This window comes from Acipenser ruthenus, chromosome 13 (genome assembly GCF_902713425.1).
Source record: "Acipenser ruthenus chromosome 13, fAciRut3.2 maternal haplotype, whole genome shotgun sequence".
NCBI classification, from domain to species: Eukaryota; Metazoa; Chordata; class Actinopteri; order Acipenseriformes; family Acipenseridae; genus Acipenser; species Acipenser ruthenus.
In genome coordinates, this window is record NC_081201.1 from 38,887,710 (window position 1) to 38,910,187 (window position 22,478).

At 39.5% G+C, this 22,478-nt stretch overlaps 1 protein-coding gene across 3 annotated transcripts; it reads right to left on the bottom strand.

Annotated features, from left to right (window-relative positions):
* Positions 1-79: 79 nt before the first annotated feature.
* nrap (nebulin-related anchoring protein) lies at positions 80-22,251 on the bottom strand. Of its 3 annotated transcripts, XM_058985356.1 has the most exons (43): positions 22,071-22,251; positions 21,590-21,684; positions 21,141-21,228; positions 20,007-20,111; positions 19,793-19,897; positions 19,338-19,442; positions 18,788-18,895; positions 18,230-18,334; positions 17,839-17,946; positions 17,167-17,274; positions 16,769-16,876; positions 16,116-16,232; positions 14,685-14,789; positions 14,076-14,183; positions 13,620-13,733; positions 13,376-13,474; positions 11,783-11,887; positions 10,879-10,986; positions 10,686-10,793; positions 9,975-10,172; positions 9,673-9,777; positions 9,240-9,338; positions 9,003-9,107; positions 8,679-8,786; positions 8,192-8,503; positions 7,874-7,978; positions 7,212-7,310; positions 6,969-7,073; positions 6,437-6,544; positions 6,048-6,161; positions 5,499-5,696; positions 5,031-5,135; positions 4,678-4,776; positions 4,461-4,565; positions 4,069-4,176; positions 3,369-3,680; positions 2,928-3,032; positions 2,516-2,614; positions 1,926-2,030; positions 1,734-1,841; positions 1,163-1,474; positions 671-823; positions 80-548 (listed from the first exon to the last, which is right to left on the bottom strand). In XM_058985356.1, the coding sequence occupies exons 1-43, from the start codon at positions 22,140-22,142 to the stop codon at positions 429-431; spliced, it is 5,358 nt and encodes a 1,785-aa protein (XP_058841339.1). In that variant the 5' UTR covers positions 22,143-22,251; the 3' UTR covers positions 80-428. The 3 variants fall into 3 exon arrangements, with proteins under 3 accessions (XP_058841339.1, XP_058841341.1, XP_058841340.1); XM_058985358.1 differs by lacking the exon at positions 16,116-16,232; XM_058985357.1 differs by lacking the exon at positions 2,928-3,032.
* Between the last annotated feature and the right edge of the window lie 227 nt (positions 22,252-22,478).

A 22,478-nucleotide genomic window follows, 5' to 3' on the forward strand; every position in this document is an offset into this window, starting at 1 on the left:
ATTAAGCTTTGTACTGTACATACAAACCAGAAGATAACTTTGTTTAATGTCTGCAGTACATTCCACAAGAAGCGACCAGTGTGCTATACCAAAATCTTTATTTACCCTTCCAAAGCATAGCATAGATAAACAAGCATTATATCGTCTCTCTGCTAAACATTTAAGCAAGTGACACCAAGCAACTGTTTATCTCTCTGGTACACAGCTGAACCTGTCAGTTAAATAGTGAAACATCATGCCATACATCATTTCTAAATACAAATCAGATATTAACCAGTAAGCAACATTCATCATGACAAATTATAAATGTGAATAAAGTACATTAGTAAGCGTTTTACCTTCCAAGTCCCAGGCATGTTTAAACTGGCATTACATGTTTAAATGCAGCACAGGAGCATACAGTACTATACTTGGATTCCTGAGGGACTCTACATAGTTTTCTTATTCATCTGCACTTTCTTTCTTTTAACATGAAGGATCTCAGTAGCATCTAGGTTAACCCCCTCTTGCTGAAATTCCTGTCTGGTTTCCTTCTGCTGAGATGCCCGCTGTGGGGAAAAAAAAGAAACAAAGAATTTTGTTATTAAATTCTCACACCCAGAGGTTTTTATGCAGGTAGGTATATAAAAGATACAAATTTATGCTGTAATTGCCAATATATATTTCTCACCATGTGCTGCTCATGCTGTGCTGCAGTGTGTTCCAGGTCCAGCCCCTGTGCGTAGCCCAGTTCAGCCGCCCGCCTGGCCATCTCCACCTTGTGGGAGCCTGGCGGGGTCCAGCCAATACCTCGCATCCAGCTCAGGTCCGATTTATAGTTAACCTGCAAAGAGAGTGAAGAGAAGCTTGAAAATGATTCAAATCCACGCCAATTAAGTGCATTAAAAAAAAAGTACTGCATGTGTTAATAAGGCTATTCCATGTAGCAATTCATTTTATTTGTATAAATACTATTATTAATAGTAGCAGTAGTGGTAGTAGTAATAGTACTATATTACTATTAACCACAGAAATGTACTGGTACACTTCGCGCAAGCACAGAGAGCTTAAGACAGTGGCATCTCCACAGGTGTGAGTCTCAGTGAAGACACTTGCATTGCTCTGCAGCTTGTACACTTTGTATGCTTCAGGTTCAGCTGCTCTGGGCAGTGAAGACACTCACATCGCTCTGCAGCTTGTAGGCCTGCTTTGCATGTTTCAGGTTTAGCTGCTCCGGGTCACAGGTATACTGGTGCAGGTGCTGTCTGTAGCTCAGGTCGCTGGCTTGCTCCTGGCTCTTCTTGGCTTGGAGGAAGCCTGGCTGATCGCTGTGGCTCTTGTACTGGGACCTGGTCTCTTCTGAATGCTTCTTGTACTCATTGTTGCTCTGGAGTTTGCTGACCGATAGGAAGTGTTTCATTTTGGGGTCGTCATCGACACAGCGGAACCCAATCTGCTGACCCTTATCCTTCACGAAGGCCTCTTTGTATCGGAACTGAAAACAAAACGTGGATTCTCTTTTCAATTCAGGGTAAGCACATGAACAGAAAGTGCAATACAAGGGAAGAGCCTGAGCCTACCTTACTTGTGTAACTCCTAGATAATGATCATAAAAAAGCATAACGATTTATAAGAGCTTTGATCATATTTACATTGTGGATGGGCTCTAATGAAACAGGCTCTGTAGCGCTTGTTTTTGTACAGATATCTAGTACCAACAATCATGTTCATGCATTGATTCTTGAAATACTTACATCACTAGCGATTTCCCTTGATGCTTTAGCTGTTTGGAAGGGGATGGCATCCAGTCGAAAGTCAAAGTGGGCAGATCTGATCTGGTCCCAAGATGTTTTATAAGCTTTCTGTTACAGAAGGAAATGAGGAGTATAAGAAGAATGGTGCTTAACAGTTAACAGGTTATACTCCATTGTAAATGCGTGACTTACATCACTGATGTGCTGAGCGTTCAGACGGGCTCTGATGAAGTCGGGGTGGTCAGGAGGCAAGGTGCATCTGTGCATGGACTCAGAATCCCCAGACTTGTACAGCCTCTGTAAAAAGAAGCCTTGTGAACATTTCGCATTGTGTTCATGCACGTCTTTTTGAATGCAGTGACTACGGTACAGCAAAATGGGTCGAAGTTACTGCTTTATTACCAGTTTTATTTCCATTGAATTTTTCAATCTTGTCTACTCTGCTTAGTCTGCATTTACCCTTGGTAAGTTTGCAGGTAAGCTTGCCTGTGCATTACTATGTATTTTACTGTGCTTGCCTTGGCTCCACTGGGAAGTTCTTTCAATCTGTTAAGACTGTCAAGGCTGGCTATAACAAAACCCCAGCCTGCTGCAGGAGGAGACAGCGTCACATGGGGGGTAAGATTATACTCAAATTTAAAAGCACTATAAGTGGATGGGATATCTGTGCTTTTACTGTACCACCCATAAAACATCCTCTGTTTTCAATGAACAGCAAATTGGGTTCTTCAGATCAACCTTTAAAAATACATCATATTCAGATTCCTGCTGGACTGTCGTACTTCACTGCATTGCAGGTAGCTGTTCCTCGCATGAAGCAGGTCTGGAGAGTCAGCCACTGAGGTGAATTGCAGGCTGCCCGGGTGCTGCCGATAGTTCTTCTGCAAAGTGAATAGGAACAAACTGAAATTGAAACTTATTAACTATATACACATTCCACTAAGACTTCAGCTTAAAGATTTAGTGCCCCATAGTCATCAAAGTCTTTTTCAAGAATGTAGGAAACAAACACCATCACTGTTCAATAGACTTGCTGAAAGAAATGCAGTAGCATTTGCAATAACTGTATACCTGACCATACAGAATTTTGTTGTGATGCCAAGAAATCCTCTGTTGTAGCTGTTTACATTAGGCTCTGGCTATGTCCCACTCTGATTCCAGAGTACTTTGTTTATAAAGGCACAGTTTGCTGACCTCACTGATAAGTTCTCCAGCCCTTTTTGCAGTTTCGATCTGTGGGGTTCCTGCTGTAATCCAGCCCACTCCTTTCATGAAGTTCAGGTCTGACTTGTACAGTTTCTGTAAAAACACGCAACGGAGGAGGCATACAGTATGTGATCAATCGATTTGCGAAACACTAAACATTTTTCCCGGAGTGGGTCTTTTGGTATTTTGTTTGTTTTATTTGTTCCACAGTGTAGAGCAGTGGTTCCCTACCCTGGTCCTCGGGGACCCCTGTGTCTTCTGGTTTTCATTCCAACTGAGCTCTCAGTTACTGAACTAGACCCTTAATTTAACTGTGTAGACTGTTCAGCCTTACCTAAACAGCACAGCAGGACAACATTGGCTGTGGTAACAGGATTCAACTTCTTATAAGAAGATGTTTATAGCAGGCATGCCATGTGACTCTCTTACCTCACTCTGCAGCTTATAGGCCTTCTTTGCCCACTGCACCTTCATGTCATCCGGCAGTACAGTGTAGGCGTGGTCCTTGACCTTGTAGTCCTGATTGCTGGCCAGCGCCTGAGCCTTCTTGGCATGGACTAGGTTGACCATGTCCATAGCCAGGTGGAACTGGGAGCTGGTGTCTCGGGACTCCTTCTTATACTGCTGCTCGCTCTGTAACTTGGCCATCTGCATGCAGTGCAGCAGCTTGGGGTCATCCAGAATGCTCCTGGCTCCAATGTGCTTGCCCTTCTCCAGCACAAAGTTGTGTCTGTATTGGTACTGAAGGAGAAAAACACAGTGAATGAGCCTCGCAAAGCATTCTGGCAATGGACCAAATATTTAGGAAAATTAGCTGTAAAGTGGGCACTTTTGGGACCTGGGATTGGCTATTAAGCAGAATTGCCTATCACCAAAAGAGCAAGAGAGAAGTCTTGGAGCGTGTGTGTTTACAATTCCTGAGGGACTGAGTGCGTCACATCCGGGTGCCGTTGTCAAGCTCAGCTCTAGGTGGCGCCTCTATAATGTTGAATAAAGTGACTGGAATGGAGTTTCGGTAGACCAAGAAATGGTGCAGCAAATGGAAATGTAAAACCACTGAATAAAACATTGAAAATCAACTCAAACTGTGGCTAACAGATAATAAGATACGGGATAGCAGTCTACTTACATCACTTGCAATGTCTCCAGATGCCTTCGCAGCCTGGAATGGGATGGCGTCCATTGTTAACTTATAGCCCTGAGCCCGTAAATCAAGCCAGGACTGCCTGTATTTTGACTGAAAAAAAGAAATATAATTCTGTTAAGAACGATACTGTATCACATTTCTGCACTGCAATATTAGATGGGCGGTTGAGAATACAAACCACTGTAGTCATTTTGATTTGCTTTTGTTCTTTGAATAAGCTCTGAAGTTTGGCCAGTATTTTTTATTACCATTATTGTTAAAAGGAAATGCTTTTACTGTATATTAGTGCTGTACCAGTCACGCACAAGTTAATGTAAATTACCCTGTGTGAGTGTGTGTGAGAAACCTGATACAAATTCCTATTAAGTAATTACCTCACTGAAATTGGCTGCATTAATCTTTGCTTGGTTGAGCTCAGGTTGACCAAGGGTCGGGGTATATTGATGTCTAGCATGTTCTCCTGCTTCTTTGTACAGACGCTAAAAAAGAAAGAATTGTCAATCAACAGGTTTAACATAGTATGGAATGCATGGATTTAATGAGGTGTCTGTTTTTATTGGATACAATGGCAATCAATGTTAAATGACCAACCTCATTGGAAATAATGTTGCTTAATTTAGCATGGAGCAAATCAGGAGAGTCTGTCACAGTTGTATGCTTGAATGAATATGGCTGTTGACGATACTTTTTCTATACAGGAAAGAAAAACAAAAACAATGAAAAAACATGAATATACAGCATTAATATAGTTTTCTTAGCTGTAGGAATCCTTTTTAGATGTTATCAATAAGCAACTGAAAGCCAGTACCTCAAAAGCCCTTGACAACGTGGTCTACAGTGTGTGTTAATTCTGGCCCTTCTTGTGTCATTATGGGTGTGATAACAGATGCAGTGCAATAAGGGATACAGAGTGCAAGTGATCTTGTACATGGCAACAGGCTCACCTCGCTGAGCAGCTCCGTTGCTCTCTTCGATCCTTCAATCTGCACGGCCCCTGTGCTGATCCAGGCCACCCCTCTCAAGAAGTTCAAGTCAGAGCGGTACAGTTTCTGGTTGAAAAGAAACAGGCGTGTCTTTGGAATTGTGGAGCAAAATCCCCAGCGGCTATATTCACAGGTACTGTACATGCAGCAACCTGGCAGGACATGTTTGATAATACACTACTGATCTGCTATAATACAGATGATAATGGAGAGGAAAACCTCTTGCAAACAACTTACACACAACAAAATACTAGTCAGATTTATATATATATATATATATATATATATACACACTTAAATCCATGTGAAAATAAAATTTCTATCTTACGCCAAAAGGTCAAAATAAGAACCAACTTGATGTTTTGTGAAGTAAAGATACACGGCATGTTCACAATTGAAGTCTCTGTTTAAGCTGCTATTCCACCGTACCTCGCTCTGCAGCTCGTAGGCCTTCTTTGCCCACTGCATCTTCAGGTCGTCGGGCAGAGAGGTGTACTGATGAAGCATGTACTTGTAATCCTGGTCGCTGGCCAGAGACTGGGCCTTCTTAGCATGCACCAACACCATCATGTCCATAGGAAGGTGGAACTGGGACCTGGTCTTCTCTGAGTCTTTCCTGTATTTTAACTGGTTTAAAAATAAACAGCCATTGTTTAATTAAAGGCATTAATGCAAGATGATGTCCTAAACTAGTAAATCCTAAAGGACTGCCCTAGAGACTCAACTGCAGCCTGTCAAGCAGTTACTCCAGGCACCGGAGAGATCTCACATTACATAACAAAAGTGTTCATGGAATTTAACAAGCAAATGATTCCTCCAATAGTGACTTCAGAACTTTTTCAGGCATTTTCTCGTTTCGTAAAAAATATGAGTTGACCCTTATTCGGACGCACGGCTCGGGTTTAGAACTAAGATTTCAGTCTTAATTGGAGTGGTGGGAAATAAACTGATTCCTGAGCCAATATGCTTCATACTCACATCACTCTGCAGCTTTCCTGCATGGACTGAGTGAGAAATATTGATGTCATCCTCCAGTCCCCTCAGTCCAACCATACGGCCCTTCGTTTTCTCAAACGCTTCTTTGTACTTGTACTGTAAGCAAATTATAAAACAATAAATAAAAGGCTGTTTTAAATCATGTACTGGTGGATACATAGGGCTTCTTTCATTTCAGAGGAGAACAGTTTCACATCTAGTACTACAAAATGTATCCCAACTGTCTATATGTATTTTTACCAGAGAAAAACAATTCAAAAGAAATATATGATTTACAAGAAATATATAGGACACAATGCTTCCTTTTTCTTTTAACAGCATTACAGATGAACAGAGACAAGAATCAAGTCCCAGAAAGAGAACCAACTTACATCACTGATCATTTCTCCAGACGCTTTAGCAGCCTGGAACGGAATTGCATCCAAACCCAACTTGTACCCAGCGTCCCGAAGCTTAGTCCAAGATTGCTTGTAACGAGCCTGTATAAGGGGCACAGAATAAGGTACTGTAGAACTCACTGACCATGTAACATATGTATATCTTTAGTCATGTTTTTGCTAGTTTTATCACTGATATTTGATCTCGTTTTTGTGGTGCCCCATTCATTCTACACTTTAGGCCCACAATGTGACAATGCCCACTTCTGGTTCGTCCCATTCACTTCCAGTTTGGCCCCACCCATTTCCTCAAGTGAATGTCCTCAGAGAAGCTGTCCTCAGGGTGCAGGCAGGATTCTTTGTATTTTGTATCAATAATGGCTGGCTCATCATTACGTCTTACAACTGACGGGAGATGGTCATCTCATGAAGTGATGGTCAGGGGATTGAAGCACAGACCAGCCTTTCTTATTTCTTAACCTTACAGTTAATGGGAAAATAGAAATGTAACTAAATGAATTCCTACCTCACTTAAGTTCATTGCATTGAGTTTGGCTTGCAGGTGCTCTGGAAGGTTGTTTGTCATGGTGTAGTGATGCTTCACACTCTCGCCCTGTTCTTTGTATAATCTCTGTGAAAGGAATGGCTCCAGTTTAAGGATAAACATGAGCACACAACACGCATGCAAAGTGTTGTCTTAATGGCATGATTGAAACATATGCTACAAAGGAAAGCACAACAGTGAGATTAAGAGAATAAAGGAGCTCACATCCACAGCCTGGTTATAACTAATCTTGGCCTGAATCATTTCAGGTGTGTCTTTGATGCTGGTGTGCTTCAGTGCATATGCATGCTGACGGTACTTTCTCTGCAAGACAAAAAAAAAATTTAATCAATTGAACCCATCAATACTCGAGTTGAATGCAACATAATATAATGCCATTATTGACAAGTAATTAATTTCCAGATATGTTTTATTCATGTTATCATGGATTCAGTTAATCATTTCTTCTGTGCGGTTCTGGACCACTGATTGGGTAATTTTGTCTTCATCTAACAGCTGGATAGTTGCTTCTTCTCAGAAACCTTAAAATAAGTAATTGAAAGCGAGTATCTGTGTAAAAGAAACCCTATCCTGACACATGAAAGACTATTTAAAGCTCATTCTATTTATACAGTGTGCTGAGGCTCCCATCACTATAACTAAGGCTTTACTAGGGTTCATACTGTTCATATCTCACAGACGTTATGCTTTTGTAAGTTCATGCAGTCTGCAGTTCTATATCTTTATAACAGTCACTATTAAATATGACTACCTCCAGTACCTTGGTAAGACTTCAGAAGAGTTATTCACATTGTAATCGCAGTGTAATAATCAAGGTGCAAGATCAACAAGCTCAACACCTCCACAGGTATCCTGCTTGTATTTACCTCACTGATGAGGTCTCCTGCTTTCCTGGCTTGTTCCACATCCAATGATCCTGCAGCTGCCCACCCAACTCCTTTCATCCAGTTTAGGTCAGACTTGTATTGGTTCTGAGAATATAAAATGAACAAATAAAAAAAAAGAAAAAAACAACAAGACAAAAAAGAAAATATGATACACGTGAACTAAAACACTACCAAGAAGAAGCAAACAAATACATGTTTAGTCTATGCAATTTACACCTTCCCTAAATCATGTGTTACTCTACACATTCCGTTATATAATGGGGGTTTCCATGTGAAACAGTTTTTAACAGCACTTACATCACTCTGTATTCCATAAGCCTTCTTTGCCCATTCCAGCTTCGTGTCAGTCGGCACAGAGGTGTAATGGTGCAGGAATGTCTTGTACCCTTGGTCTGTCGCTAGGCCTTGGGCCTTCTTGGCATGAGCGAGGGTCAGCATATCCAGGGAGGTGCTGTACTTCGTCTTGTTGTCCTCATACTCTTTCTTGTACTGCAGGTCGCTGTGCAACCTGGACACTCTCGTGGAATGAGCCAGCTGAGAATCGCCTTTAACGTCCTTTACTCCAATCATCACACCCTTTGTCTTCTCATAATCTTCTCTGTACTTGATCTAAGGTAATATATATATATATAGTATATAAGCGGTCACTGATTGTGAACTGTATGGCTCCTCTACATAGTGCTAATAAGGTTAGCCACATGCAGAATGTAGCTTGTAAAGGTAATAACTGAGGCAGAAAAGGGTACAAATAATACAACAGTTTACTAATAAAAATAAAACTTACATCGCTTGCAAGATCCCTCTTGCTTTTCGCTGCCAAGATGGACAGCGCATCCATACGAAGCTCAAACCCTTTGCCTTTTTGCTTTTCCCAACTATTCTTGTAGGAGTTCTAGAAACAAAGAAAAACAATACAGAACACCTCCTTCAATATCTAAAGGAGTTTGGGCTTTTTCCTGTTGATGGAGTTTCTTTATATTTGTACCCCAGCAATGGGCTGACCCTCCAGCTACTTGCCACTCTTCTCGTGTTAAATCTGCACACCAGTAATACTCAGTGTTAATCAGAGATGTAGCATTGAGAATGGGTTATGGATTACTTTCCTTACCTGGCTGAGGTATTCAGCGTTTGCTTTCGCTTGTCTGAATAGCGGTTCATCTTTGTTCATGGTGTACTGGTGAAGCGTTTGCTCGGTGCCTGCTTTATACACAAGCTGTTAATAAAAGAAGTTGAAGGTAATGCATGCATATCTATATACTGTATATACATATACTTACATAGCCCTGTATTTCACTGTAATGAATGGAAATCTTCCTCTTAAAATACATTGCAGTTAAGAGCTTACCTCACTCTGCATCTCCTGGCTTTTCTTGGCATGTTTAATGTTGAGGGTGTCAGCCACCTGGGTGAATTTCAGCTCATCAACCTTCTGCCTGTACTTTTTCTAAAAATAAAATGTATATGTAATTGGCTTCATCGCTTCAATCATGCACAGTATGGTTTTGGACCTTCCTCTGCTAATTTCTAACATCCACTGGCTGCTGTAACCATCCTGTTTCTAGCAGACATCGACAAACTTTCAGAACTAAATATGTCCCTTGATTACGTGAACATTGGCTGAGAAGAAATAAAGTTAACATTTATGTACATTAGAATTTGATGTTAAAGAAGAAAAAAAAGAAAAAAAACTGTTTTCTTGTATAGTATACTTTGAAGATGCTGTTATCTTGCGTCTCAGGCACTTAAAGTGGGTCTGAATCTGCCCCCTTGTTACTTACCTCACTGAGAAGATCTCCTGCTTTCTTTGCCTGCTGAACGTCAAGGCTGCCCTCTGTGACCCATCCCACCCCTTTCATCCAACTCAGATCTGCCTTGTATTGGCTCTGAAACACACAGGAATGAGGAATGAGGTGCCGATAGCTGAGGTGTCTGTAGAAGACTATATGCTACACTACTAAATGCAAAAATGTGAAGAACTGGATATTTGTTTGAGTGAAGCTTCTCAAATGCAAAGCTCTACATTACAACGTCCCAAACCCCTCGCCCCTCGGGCACAATGTAAAAGTGCTGTCTCTCTGACCTCACTCTGCAGGCTGTAGGCCTTCTTTGCCCACTTGACCTTCATGTCGTCCGGCAGCACTGTGTACTCATGCAGCCTCTTCCTGTACTCTGTCTCACTGGCCAGGGACTGGGCCTTCTTGGCGTGGCTCAGGTGCAGCATGTCCAGAGGAAGATGGAACTGGGACTGGGTTTCTTTAGAACCTTTCCTGTAGGCAATCTGGCAAAATGGGAATGTCAATTATCAGGAACCCATATAACCATATGACAAATGCTTTGCTATAATATACTACAGTACCTATTACTGTATAGTATATTATAGGAAATTATAGTGTTTTTGGACAGTACTATAAGTGTATGTGTGTGTGTATATATATATATATATATATATATATATATATATATATATATATATATATATATATATATATATGGGACAGTTAAGAACAAAACAATATCTGTTTACATAATGTTTAATACGCTAACCTTATCCCATGTCTGTACTACTAGTAAACAACTTAAAGATACATCAAAGGAAACAGAAAGACTTAATCAGGAGGACTTATGCAGTCTCACAAACCGCTGTATTCTTCAGTCAGCTATACAATGCTATTGTCATCCAAAAAGATGTGATGTCCTCTTACAAAACACACCCATGTCTATGCTGTACTTATACAGAAAAAGCAGCAGAGTGTTGTTTGCAGTATGAAGAAAGCAAGTGAAGTGAACGCACCTCGCTGCTCATCTTGGCAGCCTGGAGTGAGTGCAGGGTCTTGGAATCGCTCACACTGGCTCCCACCGCTTTGTCTTTCATTTTCTCATAAGCTTCTCTGTATTTAATCTATTTAACAAAGAAAAAAAGCTACAATTAGCTGACAAGAAAGACGTGCAGTATAATGAGTGACGGCATTAGCATTCACACTTACATCACTAGCTAGATCCCGGGAAGCTTTGGCTGCCAATAAAGACATGTTATCCAGAGTCATCTCACAAGCCTTTGATTTAGTCTTCTCCCAGTCCTCCTTGTATTTAATCTGTGCGGGCCAATTAAAAACAAAACAAAGTTAACAAAGGTTAACCCCACTGGGGTCAATTCAATCAATCTCATAATCGACTGATCTAAACACCACTGTCCTTTAAATCAAACCTCATGTTGTGTTCATTTAACACAAGGTTTTTTTAACATGCATACTAATGGGTTTTTAGTTAATACCAAACTCCTCTACAGTGGGCATTCACATACAGGTTTTTGACAAGAGCCTCAGGAAATGTTAAACATGTTGCTAAACTGGGCTTGCTGTTAGCAGGTGAGCAGTATTGAAATTAAAAAAAAAAAAAAATCCATTTGAAAGCAATGCCATTTTTTCCATATAAATACACATAACCAGCCTCAATATCCCTGCCTAGGCAATTGGCACAAGCCACCATTACATAGTGAGACCCATAAGGGTCTGAAATTCTAATTAGACACCCAATGAAAGTGCACCTGGTTCTGAATACACAGCTGGTGCTGAAAGCTCTTTACAGAACAGATCACAGGGTCTTTACATGGCTTTTCAACTTGTCCCTGCCTAAAAAAACACAGAAGATGACACTATTTTTCTTTTTCCTGGTATTAACATTGTCTAGTGAATGTCTAGTGGTACTACTATAAACTCAAACACTAGAGATGAAAGCTGTCTATTCTCATTTGCCTTAGTTGAAAAAAAAGCTAAAAACTAAACTGCAACAGGAGCAGTACAATGCATCAGTAAATATGTCCATGCTCCAATGAACATTGTGGTGTTGTAATGTACAGGTTTAAAACATGTACACGGAGTGCTAGCTTACACCACTGTAAAGCTCAGCATTGGCCTTCGCCTTCTTGAGGTGAGGAATATCCTGAGGCAATGTGAAGTTCGTCTTGGTTTTTTCATACTGGGCTCGATAATTCAGCTATAGGAAAGAAAATGAAATGTAAATGAGTACGGCAGAACTAAAACACAACAGTCGCAATTCATATAGAAACTGAAACACCCTATTTAGTCACTGCGTGTATAATTGTACCACATTAAGTTTCCTATCCATGTATCTACTTTATAATGCATATAGGTTTTGGCAGGGCAACTTCTTGAACTGTATGTTGAATTCACAAACAGGTAAAGATTTTTGTATCCTGTTTATAAACTATAAATATGAATTCTAGAGAGGTGTTTAGGTTATCCTGTTTATAACTATAATATGAATTCTACAGACAGAGGTGTTTAGGTTATCCTGTTTATAACTATAATATGAATTCTACAGACAGAGGTGTTTAGGTTATCCTGTTTATAAACTATACATATGAATTCTAGAGAGAGGTGTTTAGGTTATCCTGTTTATAACTATAATATGAATTCTACAGACAGAGGTGTTTAGGTTATCCTGTTTATAAACTATACATATGAATTCTAGAGAGAGGTGTTTAGGTTATCCTGTTTATAACTATAATATGAATTCTACAGACAGAGGTGTTTAGGTTATCCTGTTTATAAACTATACATATGAATTCTAGAGAGAGGTGTTTAGGTTATCCTGTTTATAAACTATACATATGAATTCTAGAGAGAGGTGTTTAGGTTATCCTGTTTATAAACTATACATATGAATTCTAGAGAGAGGTGTTTAGGTTATCCTGTTTATAAACTATACATATGAATTCTAGAGAGAGGTGTTTAGGTTATCCTGTTTATAAACTATAATATGAATTCTAGAGAGAGGTGTTTAAGTTCTTGTTTAACTCATGTAAGTTTTTTTTTTCTCTCTCTCATGTTATAGTTGCAGAGTCAGGCCTTCGTGAGAAGAAGGTGGCGAGGATGATAGTGGCAGAAGAGCACATGGTTTATAAAACACTTTGAAGCGATGACACCAGCGTTCTGGCATCCACCCTGGGTCTACTCTTTATAGAGACTGTGTGTTATTTTAAATGGGATTTCAGAAGCTAGTAGAGACTGGCTGAGTAACAGGAAACTGTCTGTATTACTTGATATGGGTGGCAGTGAAGAACTTCATCATACCACATAAATATAGTCAAGCAGCCAATAGCAATGATAATACTCAATGTCACTGTGGCTTTGTAACCTTGGACAAACACTTAGTGGCTGTATTACAGCAATTCTGTACAGTAGTTGAAAATTAGATATCCCATAAAGCTGAATATGGAGCCTCTGTAGAGAACTGTACTCTTACAACACACGCACAAGAGATTTGATATTTGTAATATCTGCGTCCAAGGGGAATTGGCTGCAAGCTACTCTCGATAGAACTGATAACAGCATTGTAATGCATCAGCCTGCAATTACTGGTAATATGGCACCTAGTCCTGAAAAGAAACGTGAGGAAATTGTGCTTTTAACAAAAACTAATGTTTTTTGCTGGAATTGAATAGCTGTTGCCAAGACTTACATTGCTGAGCTGATGAGCGTTGATTTTTGCTTGCACTATATCAGGAGTGTCTGTTACTGAACTGTATGTTAGCTTGTCCACGTGTTGTCTGTAGTTCACCTGTGAGCAAAAGAATTGTTACCAGGAAGTTCAAGATGTACGCAAAACAAAAAGGAACACAAACCACACATTGTGAGTGGAAATGTGTTCAGCACAGAATACGCTGTTTATATTCACTCTTTATACTGCACAGGTGATTTCTTACATCCTTTAGTGGTTCCAGTTTCTTCTGAGTCTTATATGAAGGAGTCATTGTGGCAGGATAGTTGTAGTCAGTTTGTTCATTCTTGTCATTTTCATAGTCCGATTTATAAGCAATCTTTAAAACAGCAAAAGAAACAGTATGTAACAAAACATTTGTGGCTGCTTGAGGCAGGAGGTAAGTAGCTTTAGCAAGGTGTATCTGTCACTGAGGTGGTGTCCTGGAAAAACGTGATGAGCCACAATTACATTATCTTTAGATAACCTTGCTTCATTTCATTTCCGTTCATTTTTTCTGTGGGATATCTATTTTTTTTTACACCACATCTTTTTTCATGTTCTTTTTTTGCTGGTAATATTAAAATGAGGTGAATCTGAATTTTTTTTTTTTTTTTGGACATCTCTCAATTTACTATTTAAAGCCTAGGCATAGATTCCTCTACATCAACGTTATACTTACATTACTTGCCAAATTTCTGACTTTCATTGCATGGAGTGTCCGTCTGTCCATACCAACGCCTTCATAATGCCCCTTCATCTGGTTCTGATAGCTCTGCTTGTACTTAACCTATGAAGGGAATGGAAATCCAATGGAAATCAGTGATGCAACTGCTGTTCTGTGTGGGATCAGAAGTAGGCTTGAAAGCATGCCTGTAAACATCAACTTCAACTTCTCTGGCAGCAGAGAGGTAGCATCACTCACTTTATTTCTTTAATGTGTGTGTTATAAACAGGAAAAGAATTTGCATTGAGGTAAACAAGCAGTGAGTCAGTAATGTGTTTTTTTTTCCTTGGGTGGGAAGAAACGATGCCTGTGGGCTGAAGGTATGGCTGATTGAGGGTTAATTCATGGAGTGTGTGGCTACAGCTCAGTACTGCCTCTGAGTCTGTGCAATACTTCATACACCATGAACCCCTCTGTAAGGTCAAAGCATACACCAGAGCACACAGGAGCCACTGGCAGAGCAGCTATTGTGATAACAATGGGATCTGGATGTGATAGCAAGCCGATCCCTGGAACAGTTTGTTCTTCCAGAGCAGCTGGTAAAGACATTGGCACAGTACTTACATCACTAGTATATTTAGCCATCTTGGATGCATTCTTAAACTGAGGAGTTTCACAGTAATTAATGCTGTGACCTTTGGTGTTTTCCAGATCCTTCTTGTACTCCACCTAAATATGCAGAACAAAAACATTGGAAAAGTAATTATTCAGTCAACTTCTGCTGTACTGCTTCTTAAACAGCTGCTCTGTTATTCTGGAATGGCTCCAGCTCTCATTATACAGTTGCTCTGTTCTTCTGGAATGGCCTCCAGCTCTTATTATACAGCTGCACTGTTCTGGAATGGCTCCAGCTCTTATTATACAGCTGCTCTGTTCTGGAACGGCTCCAGCTCTTATTATACAGCTGCTCTGTTCTTCTGGAACAGCTCCAGCTCTTATTATACAGCTGCTCTGTTCTTCTGGAACGGCTCCAGCTCTCATTATACAGTTGCTCTGTTCTTCTGGAATGGCCTCCAGCTCTTATTATACAGCTGCACTGTTCTGGAACGGCTCCAGCTCTTATTATACAGCTGCTCTGTTCTTCTGGAACGGCTCCAGCTCTCATTATACAGTTGCTCTGTTCTTCTGGAATGGCCTCCAGCTCTTATTATACAGCTGCACTGTTCTGGAACAGCTCCAGCTCTTATTATACAGCTGCTCTGTTCTTCTGGAACGGCTCCAGCTCTTATTATACAGCTGCTCTGTTCTGGAACGGCTCCAGCTCTTTGACAGGTATCCTCTATTTTGGAAGGGTTTGGTGACTCAGTGTAATATTCACTTGTATGCAGTGTAGCACGGACAATGGTTGGTTCTCAATGACAAACGTATTGATGAGTGATAAAAGTGATGTTTCAATTCCATAGGACTTTGTGAGGAATATAACTACATTTAGTTTTTTTAATAGTCAAAACAGTATTAAAGATCATTAGATATTCATAATTCATATTTCTTGTTTCAAGGCTGATAACTTGTTAAGTCAAAAACTATGAGTACATGGCATACAAGGCAGTAAACACATTAGGTTACTGGCAGCATTGACATGAGTTCAAAATAGGTACAAATAGCACCTGATATTTTAGACTAACGCTCCACTTGTTTGTATTTGAGTGATTTAAAAAAAGAAATGGGTCCTCGAATGAGTAGCTGTGTTTCTTAGTTTTTCTTCTGAAGACCTTGGTAGTGACCTGCAGTATCAGGCTGGAATGACAGCTTCTCTTCTGACTGCTAGGCTGCGCAGTCTGCAACGATCACTTCTTAAGAAATGGGTCCTCGAATGAGTAGCTGTGTTTCTTAGTTTTTCTTCTGAAGACCTTGGTAGTGACCTGCAGTATCAGGCTGAAATGACAGCTTCTCTTCTGACTGCGCAGTCTGCAACGATCACTTCTTAAGGCTCTTTTGAACAGCTGTCAGTTTTCTGAAGATGTCTATTTTGGTTTTTCCTGACGTTGCTCTTACCTCGCTCACTAGTTTGTTGATTTTCTGGGCTCTCTTGAGTGCTAAATTGTCGTGAGACGTCAGGGTGTGGAAATGAGCAGCCCCCTTCATCTTTGAAAGATCTTTCTTATATTTTACCTGGAATCAACAATGGCATGCCCAATTATTGTCTAAACATTGCAACTATCTTTTAACAAAAATCAACATCGCCTATAAAACATTTAGAATTGTCTAAAAATAGATGAGCAGTTTCTGGTTACTTGAAATTCCTTTCCGGTGAGTTAAGGAGACACATACACACACAGTTAATTCTGTCCTGTGTCCTGCAGCAAAACAAACTTTAAATTCTCAGTCACTGTTGTCAACAGCCCTATCATTCGTTAGGCTGAAGTGTCTAAATACCTGGTTGGGAAAACACTGAAATATGGTGCTGATATAAAGATGGCAACAGTGGTTTACAACACTAAGATTCGTCTGTCATACTGTAGTAAAACATTCCTCCAGAAGCAATCTGACAATTCAGTGAATGACTTGTATTGTTTTCAAAACAGAGGCCAGCAATAGAATGATATGGGCATTGAAATGGTTGCTTAGACAGATATAAAGTTTTTATTCACATAGCATACTGTACAGATAGAAAAGTGAATTCATGTTTTGCAAGTTTCAGTACTTACATCGCTGGCAAGGTCATGGGCTTTCTTGGCCATATGATAAGCAGGAGTGATCATTGCAGGGAAGCTGCCTTTCCCTCTGTGCTGTTCATATTCTTCAGTGTACAAATGCTATGAAGGAGATACATCAGCAAAAATAAATACCTTTTCATTCATGACATGTGCCAACAGCAGATTGCATCCTGCTGGATTGCAACACAAACTGACCAACTGTCCTGCTAGAGAGTCACAATTACAAGCATTTCATCTACAGTACCAAATGCATTATGTCTGTTACCTGTATCTAATGTGAGCTTTGCTAAAAGAAGTATTCATATGAATAAAATACAGATTCCAGTTAAATATTTTTGCTGGAATTGCAGCATTTGTTGATAATAACAGCAGGTCTGCATGCAGCTAACCTGGCTGAACCTGTCTGTGTTCTCTCTCGCAAGGGCGATCTCGGCTCCACTGGCTTCACTGCATCCTTTCCCCTTCAGCTCTTTTTCATACTGTTCATGATATTTAACCTGAGGGGGGAATAATCAGCTGCTCTTGACAAAGGATTTGACAGCATCTTCAGGTTTCAGGCTGACATTTTCAAAAGTAAGTACATTTCAGAAAGTATCAATATGATGCTGTGATAAACCATCCAGCATCAGGACCTCGACTATACAGGATATTTACTTAGATTTCATGCACTGCCACCCTTTTAAAAGGTTATAACGGTAACTGGCAATGCAGGGAGGCTTCATTCTTTTAAAATATCTAGTATTATGTATATTAGTACTAACAGCCCCATACCAGCTGTGGCTCAAACAAAACAACAAAAATGACAGCCCTCTGTGCCAGCACATCTCAACTGTAACTGTAGTTATAGAACAGCAATTCCAGTGTGAAGGACCCAACCCCCTCCAAGCATTATTCATGGTATCTACTGTAATTAGAGAAACACCTGTTACAATACAAGCCCAGCAGGAACTTCACCGTTACCAAGTTTGATAAGCAGTAAAAAAATCCAATACAGCAGGTATCAATAGATAATAGCACTACACTGAAGTTCCGCGCTTATGTAACAGATGTATATCACTTACCCCGCTGGCCAGCTCACTGGCTTTCTTGGCACTCTGATAGGCTGGGGTGATCAGTGCAGGGAAGCTGCCTTTCCCTCTGTGCTGCTCATATTGTTCTGTGTATGCGTACTGCAAGAGGAATGGGACAGACCTGGATTAACTGTTTGAGTACATGACTGTACAATACAGAATACAAGAGGAATTGGTAACTGTTTAATACACAGACTGGGAGTTCAGATAGAAGCACTTTCTGAGCATGGCGGGTTTTGATTTTTGCATTCAGTAAATGCATATTTTTTGCCGTCACCTCATTTGTTTTTTGCAAGTAACACACGGTGTTAATCCAAAGGTGACCCGTGATGCTTTTCAGTTTGAGGGATGCTATTTTTTGCTGTTGTTGTGCATGACTTACATCGCTGGCGAGCCGCCCTCCTGCTTTAGCAAGCAGCACCTCTGGGGTGTCTGTCACCGAGGTGTACTGAGAAACACGCTCCCCGTGGCCACGCTTGTACTCCAGCTACCCCAGTCCAACAAAACGGAGATTTCATTTAATAGAAAGGAAGGATGTAGAAAACCAGCAACGAGGAACAAGAAACAAACAAAAAAAAAACAATGAAGTTTACACAATATTGTCATTTACACAAGAAAATTAGAATACATTAATTGGGGGTAAGATCAACTGACATACAGTATATCTGCAATTTCCATATCTTTTCACTAAGGACTAAACTCAGATCTATTTATTCCAAATCATCATTTGCAAAGAAGAATAAAAGTACAACACTGAATTTAGCTGCTTGTACTGTAAGTAAGGTTGAAGTTGTTTCATATTGGTTTCAGAATACTAATTGGTGTTGTTTTAAAACAGTTCCATACAAGAAAACCCACAGTGAAACGTTTAGAGCAGCAGTTAGTGGTTTTTCATGAACCAGTTCCTGCTGTGGCTCAGTTTGAAGAGTTCATCACTTACATCACTAGCCAAAGTGTTGGCTTGCTTGGCGCGCTGGTATGCTGGAGTGATCATTGCAGGGAAGCTCCCTTTTCCTTTAAGATGCTCATATTCTTCAGTGTAATTAATCTGAAACAGGAAACAGCATTGTGAGACCGTGGTATTATATGTACAAGTATGGCCAAAGGTTTAGCATAATAGTAATACAGTATTTCATGTTAAATTTCGGAATTTCACATTTTTCAATTTGTCATTTCGTCGTTAAGTATATGGAATACTACAAAGCTGTACATTATTCAATGTATCAACGTAACATTATTCAGCAGGTTTAATTCAACCTTAGGAAGCAACATTAGTTCATTCTGCAGGGTGATGCAAACCCTTTGGATGTAGCTGTATGTCCAAACCCCTGTTGAAAAATAAACCGATCAAAATGATAGCTCTGAAAAATAAAAAAATATATTATTTTCTTGCATTTTTATAGTATATTCTAAACAAATACATGACAGATCCCAAGCAATACGTTTGTTAGTTAAGCTAGTTTTGGATGCGTCCCATCCTGTGTACTTACATCACTCGCAAGCTGCCCTCCTGCTTGGGCATGCAGTATGTCTCGAGTGTCTGCAACGGATGTGAATTTGGAAACACGATCCTCATGCCCACGCTTATACTCTACCTGAAATCAATTACAGACAGTAGCTGATTAGAATAGTCACATTACCAAGTTTGCTGGTAGAGAGCACAAATAAAGCCAAGACGTGAAAGAGCAACCACTTCAATATACTTTACAGGGAATCCCCTTTTCTGTGTCACATGTGAGACCATGCTTAGCCACTATATTATTCTTTTTCAAAAGCCAGAATTTGTCATATTATGTGTCGCCGGACAGGGGGAAAACAAACAGTGTTTTCGTACAAGGAACATAATCTAGTTACATAAGTAAACTAGCTTTTTCTCATTTCAAAAACGCGTGGGCATTCCAGGGTTAAGTGATGAACTGCAGTGAGTAAGAGAGGGATGATGTACATCACTAATGGTGTTCTGTGCCTGGGCCACCCTTAGAATTCCTGGGCTGGTTACTGTGCCTTGGTACCAGGACTTTTGTTCCTCATAGTCAGCCTGGTAGGTTTTCTGCAACATTGGAAACCAAAAAAAAAAAAAAAAGTTTTAAATTCACAAATCCATAACATTGAATCACAAGTTTCCATGCTGTACTGTATATCTCCCAGGCTGCTCTTACCTGACTTGAAAGATGACTGACTTTACGAGCATGTTCCACCTCTCTGGACTTCATATCCCAGTGGAAAACAGATTTATACCTTTCTCCTTCTTCACGGTATTTAATCTACAGACAAAAACAAGTTTCATCAATATTTGCTTTAGGCAACTCTGACATTAATCACGGTTATTGCAATGTTAGGAAACACCCATCTGTGTTTCACGATCATCAGATCATAAACATTAAGAGCACGTTTTGAATGATTCGACAACTAAATATTTTAATCACCTTACAAAAATATTGTTGTACTCATGTGTTCAATGTTTTCTAGATATGTTTGCACCGAATATATTATACTATATTTCATATCTTGTTATACTGTCGTTTGCGCGTGTTTCTAGTGTGGGTTTGTCTTTATTAAATATGTTCTGCTTTTTTAAATGGTTTTTGGTTAGGTCTTTCCATTTTGTTTCTACCTAGCCTGAACCCAGCATGGTGATTGAAAGGAACAGGTGGCTCCCAGAGATAGGGGAGGTGAGGAATTTTACCCTGAATATAATTTGGACTGGCATACTCATAAAGAGGTGTCATATAATCTCAGGCCAGAAATAGAACCTGCAGTAACCCAGACCAGCATCGTCACAGGAAGCTAAAGGCTTTCCTAGACTGGCTTGAATGCTTGTAAACAGAAGTAATCTTTCTGTTTTTGTTACAGCATCTGAGTGCATGACTTCTTGTTCTTCAGTTTAATTGCATGCCCAATCTGATGCGAAACTCCACCCAGAATGTATGTGCCTCACTATTGGAAATACACTTGCTTGTTTTGTTTGTTTTAATAGTGCTATGGAATTTCTATAGTTTAAGTAAAGATACTGTCTATCTGAGTAGCACAGAGTGTCCTGATAAAAGCATGCATGGTGCAGTGGTTGAGTTCACTTCTTCAGAACCCCCAGGGAAAGAACCACAAACCCCACTTGCAAGAGCACCAACTCATGGAGGTCTACCTGGCTAGCTTCTGATAAGGCTCCTGGCTACAGAGATTACAACTCAGACAAATTGGTTTTACTGTATATGTTTGAGCCTTGTAAGGTAGTCTTTATTAAGCAAATGAATCACAGAATGAACAGTACACTTTTTATTTTTTTTTACACTTACCTCACTGATGGCTTCCGATTGCTTTTTTGCATTTATGTTAGCGGGAGTTTCATACACGCTGGTAAAGTCGTTGTTTTTGGGGTTGTGCCTGTAGATTAATCAAAGATGTCACTGTTTTTAGTTACCTTTAGAACATAATCCTGGTTGTGTATCTTAGTACAGCAGGTCAGCCTGTTCTGTTGTAAATGGTCTGATTTAAACATTGCAGTTTTAGTGGGTTGTTACTAATTGAGTGTTTTTGTTTCTGTGTTGCTTTTATGAGACTCTAAAAGATAGATTGAAAAGAAAATACAATGTGTGTGTTTTTTTAAAATATTGCATTATATATGTATAATAGCAGTTTGGCAAAACAAAAAAGAACATTCGATTATACAGTATATATATCTAAATACATATTATTTAAAATGAACCAATGATAAATAAAATAGAAAGAATTCTAAATCACTTACACTTGGCAGTATGGCTTTTTCTGATGACTGACAAAATTATTTGCGGTAAGTATCATCTTACAAATCTCACAGTGAAAACACGCTTTGTGCCAATTCTATTCAAAAAAAGAAGAAAATGAAAATGGGGAAAAATGTATATTATATAAGAAATGTGTTTTCAACTACAAACATAGTAAACCACATTACCATTGTTTTTTAAGCGCTTAAAGATTATTTAAAAACTATTAATAAGATGGTAAAGCACTGTAATACTATTAAATACACTGCATGGTTTACTCTGATGACATACGGTATTCATTATTGTTCTTATATCTGAAAGGGATTTTTTTTTCACATTCAGATTTGGTTTTCAGTCTTAATCGTGAGCATCATTAAATTCTATTTCGTAGTGTTTTGTTTAATTATTATTATTATTATTATTATTATTATTATTATTATTATTATTATTATTATTATTATTATCAAGAAAATGTAAACTTACCTGATCTATGCAGTTGATTTTCTCAGCTGGGTAAACCACATAGCCACACCTAGCACAAGGTTGGACATTCATTTTGAAACTAAAGGAAAGGTCTAATATTGTATAAAAGATGGTTTCGTTTCTTCCCAGACCCTGACAACTCGCGTATGTTAAAGTTAGCCCTCCACTGCGTAACCTTTCTGCCTGCCATATTAATGTGTGTTCCGAGACCCGCCTCTTTCTTGCTCGGACAGTTAGGGATAGCCGGTAATTGGCTTTGCCTGCTGTCCATCCATCAACGGACGTGTATTGTGGCCAGGCAGGCGCTGGTAATAAACTGAGTCACTGAGTAAGTTTGGAGTGTGATCCCAAGTGCTTTCCCTCTCAAAATAAATGTCGTGTCATAATGTAATACTGTAAAGAGTTTCA

Excerpts from the sequence above, each read along its gene's own strand:
- nrap (XM_058985356.1), bottom strand. The coding sequence starts at position 22,142 with ATGAATGTCCAACCTTGTGCTAGGTGTGGCTATGTGGTTTACCCAGCT. Across the intron at positions 5,136-5,498 it reads CCTACGAGCTGCAGAGCGAG|AAACTGTACCGCTCTGACTT; the intron begins GTACGGTGGAAT and ends CTTTTCAACCAG. Across the intron at positions 824-1,162 it reads CCTACAAGCTGCAGAGCGAT|GTTAACTATAAATCGGACCT; the intron begins GTGAGTGTCTTC and ends CTCTCTTTGCAG.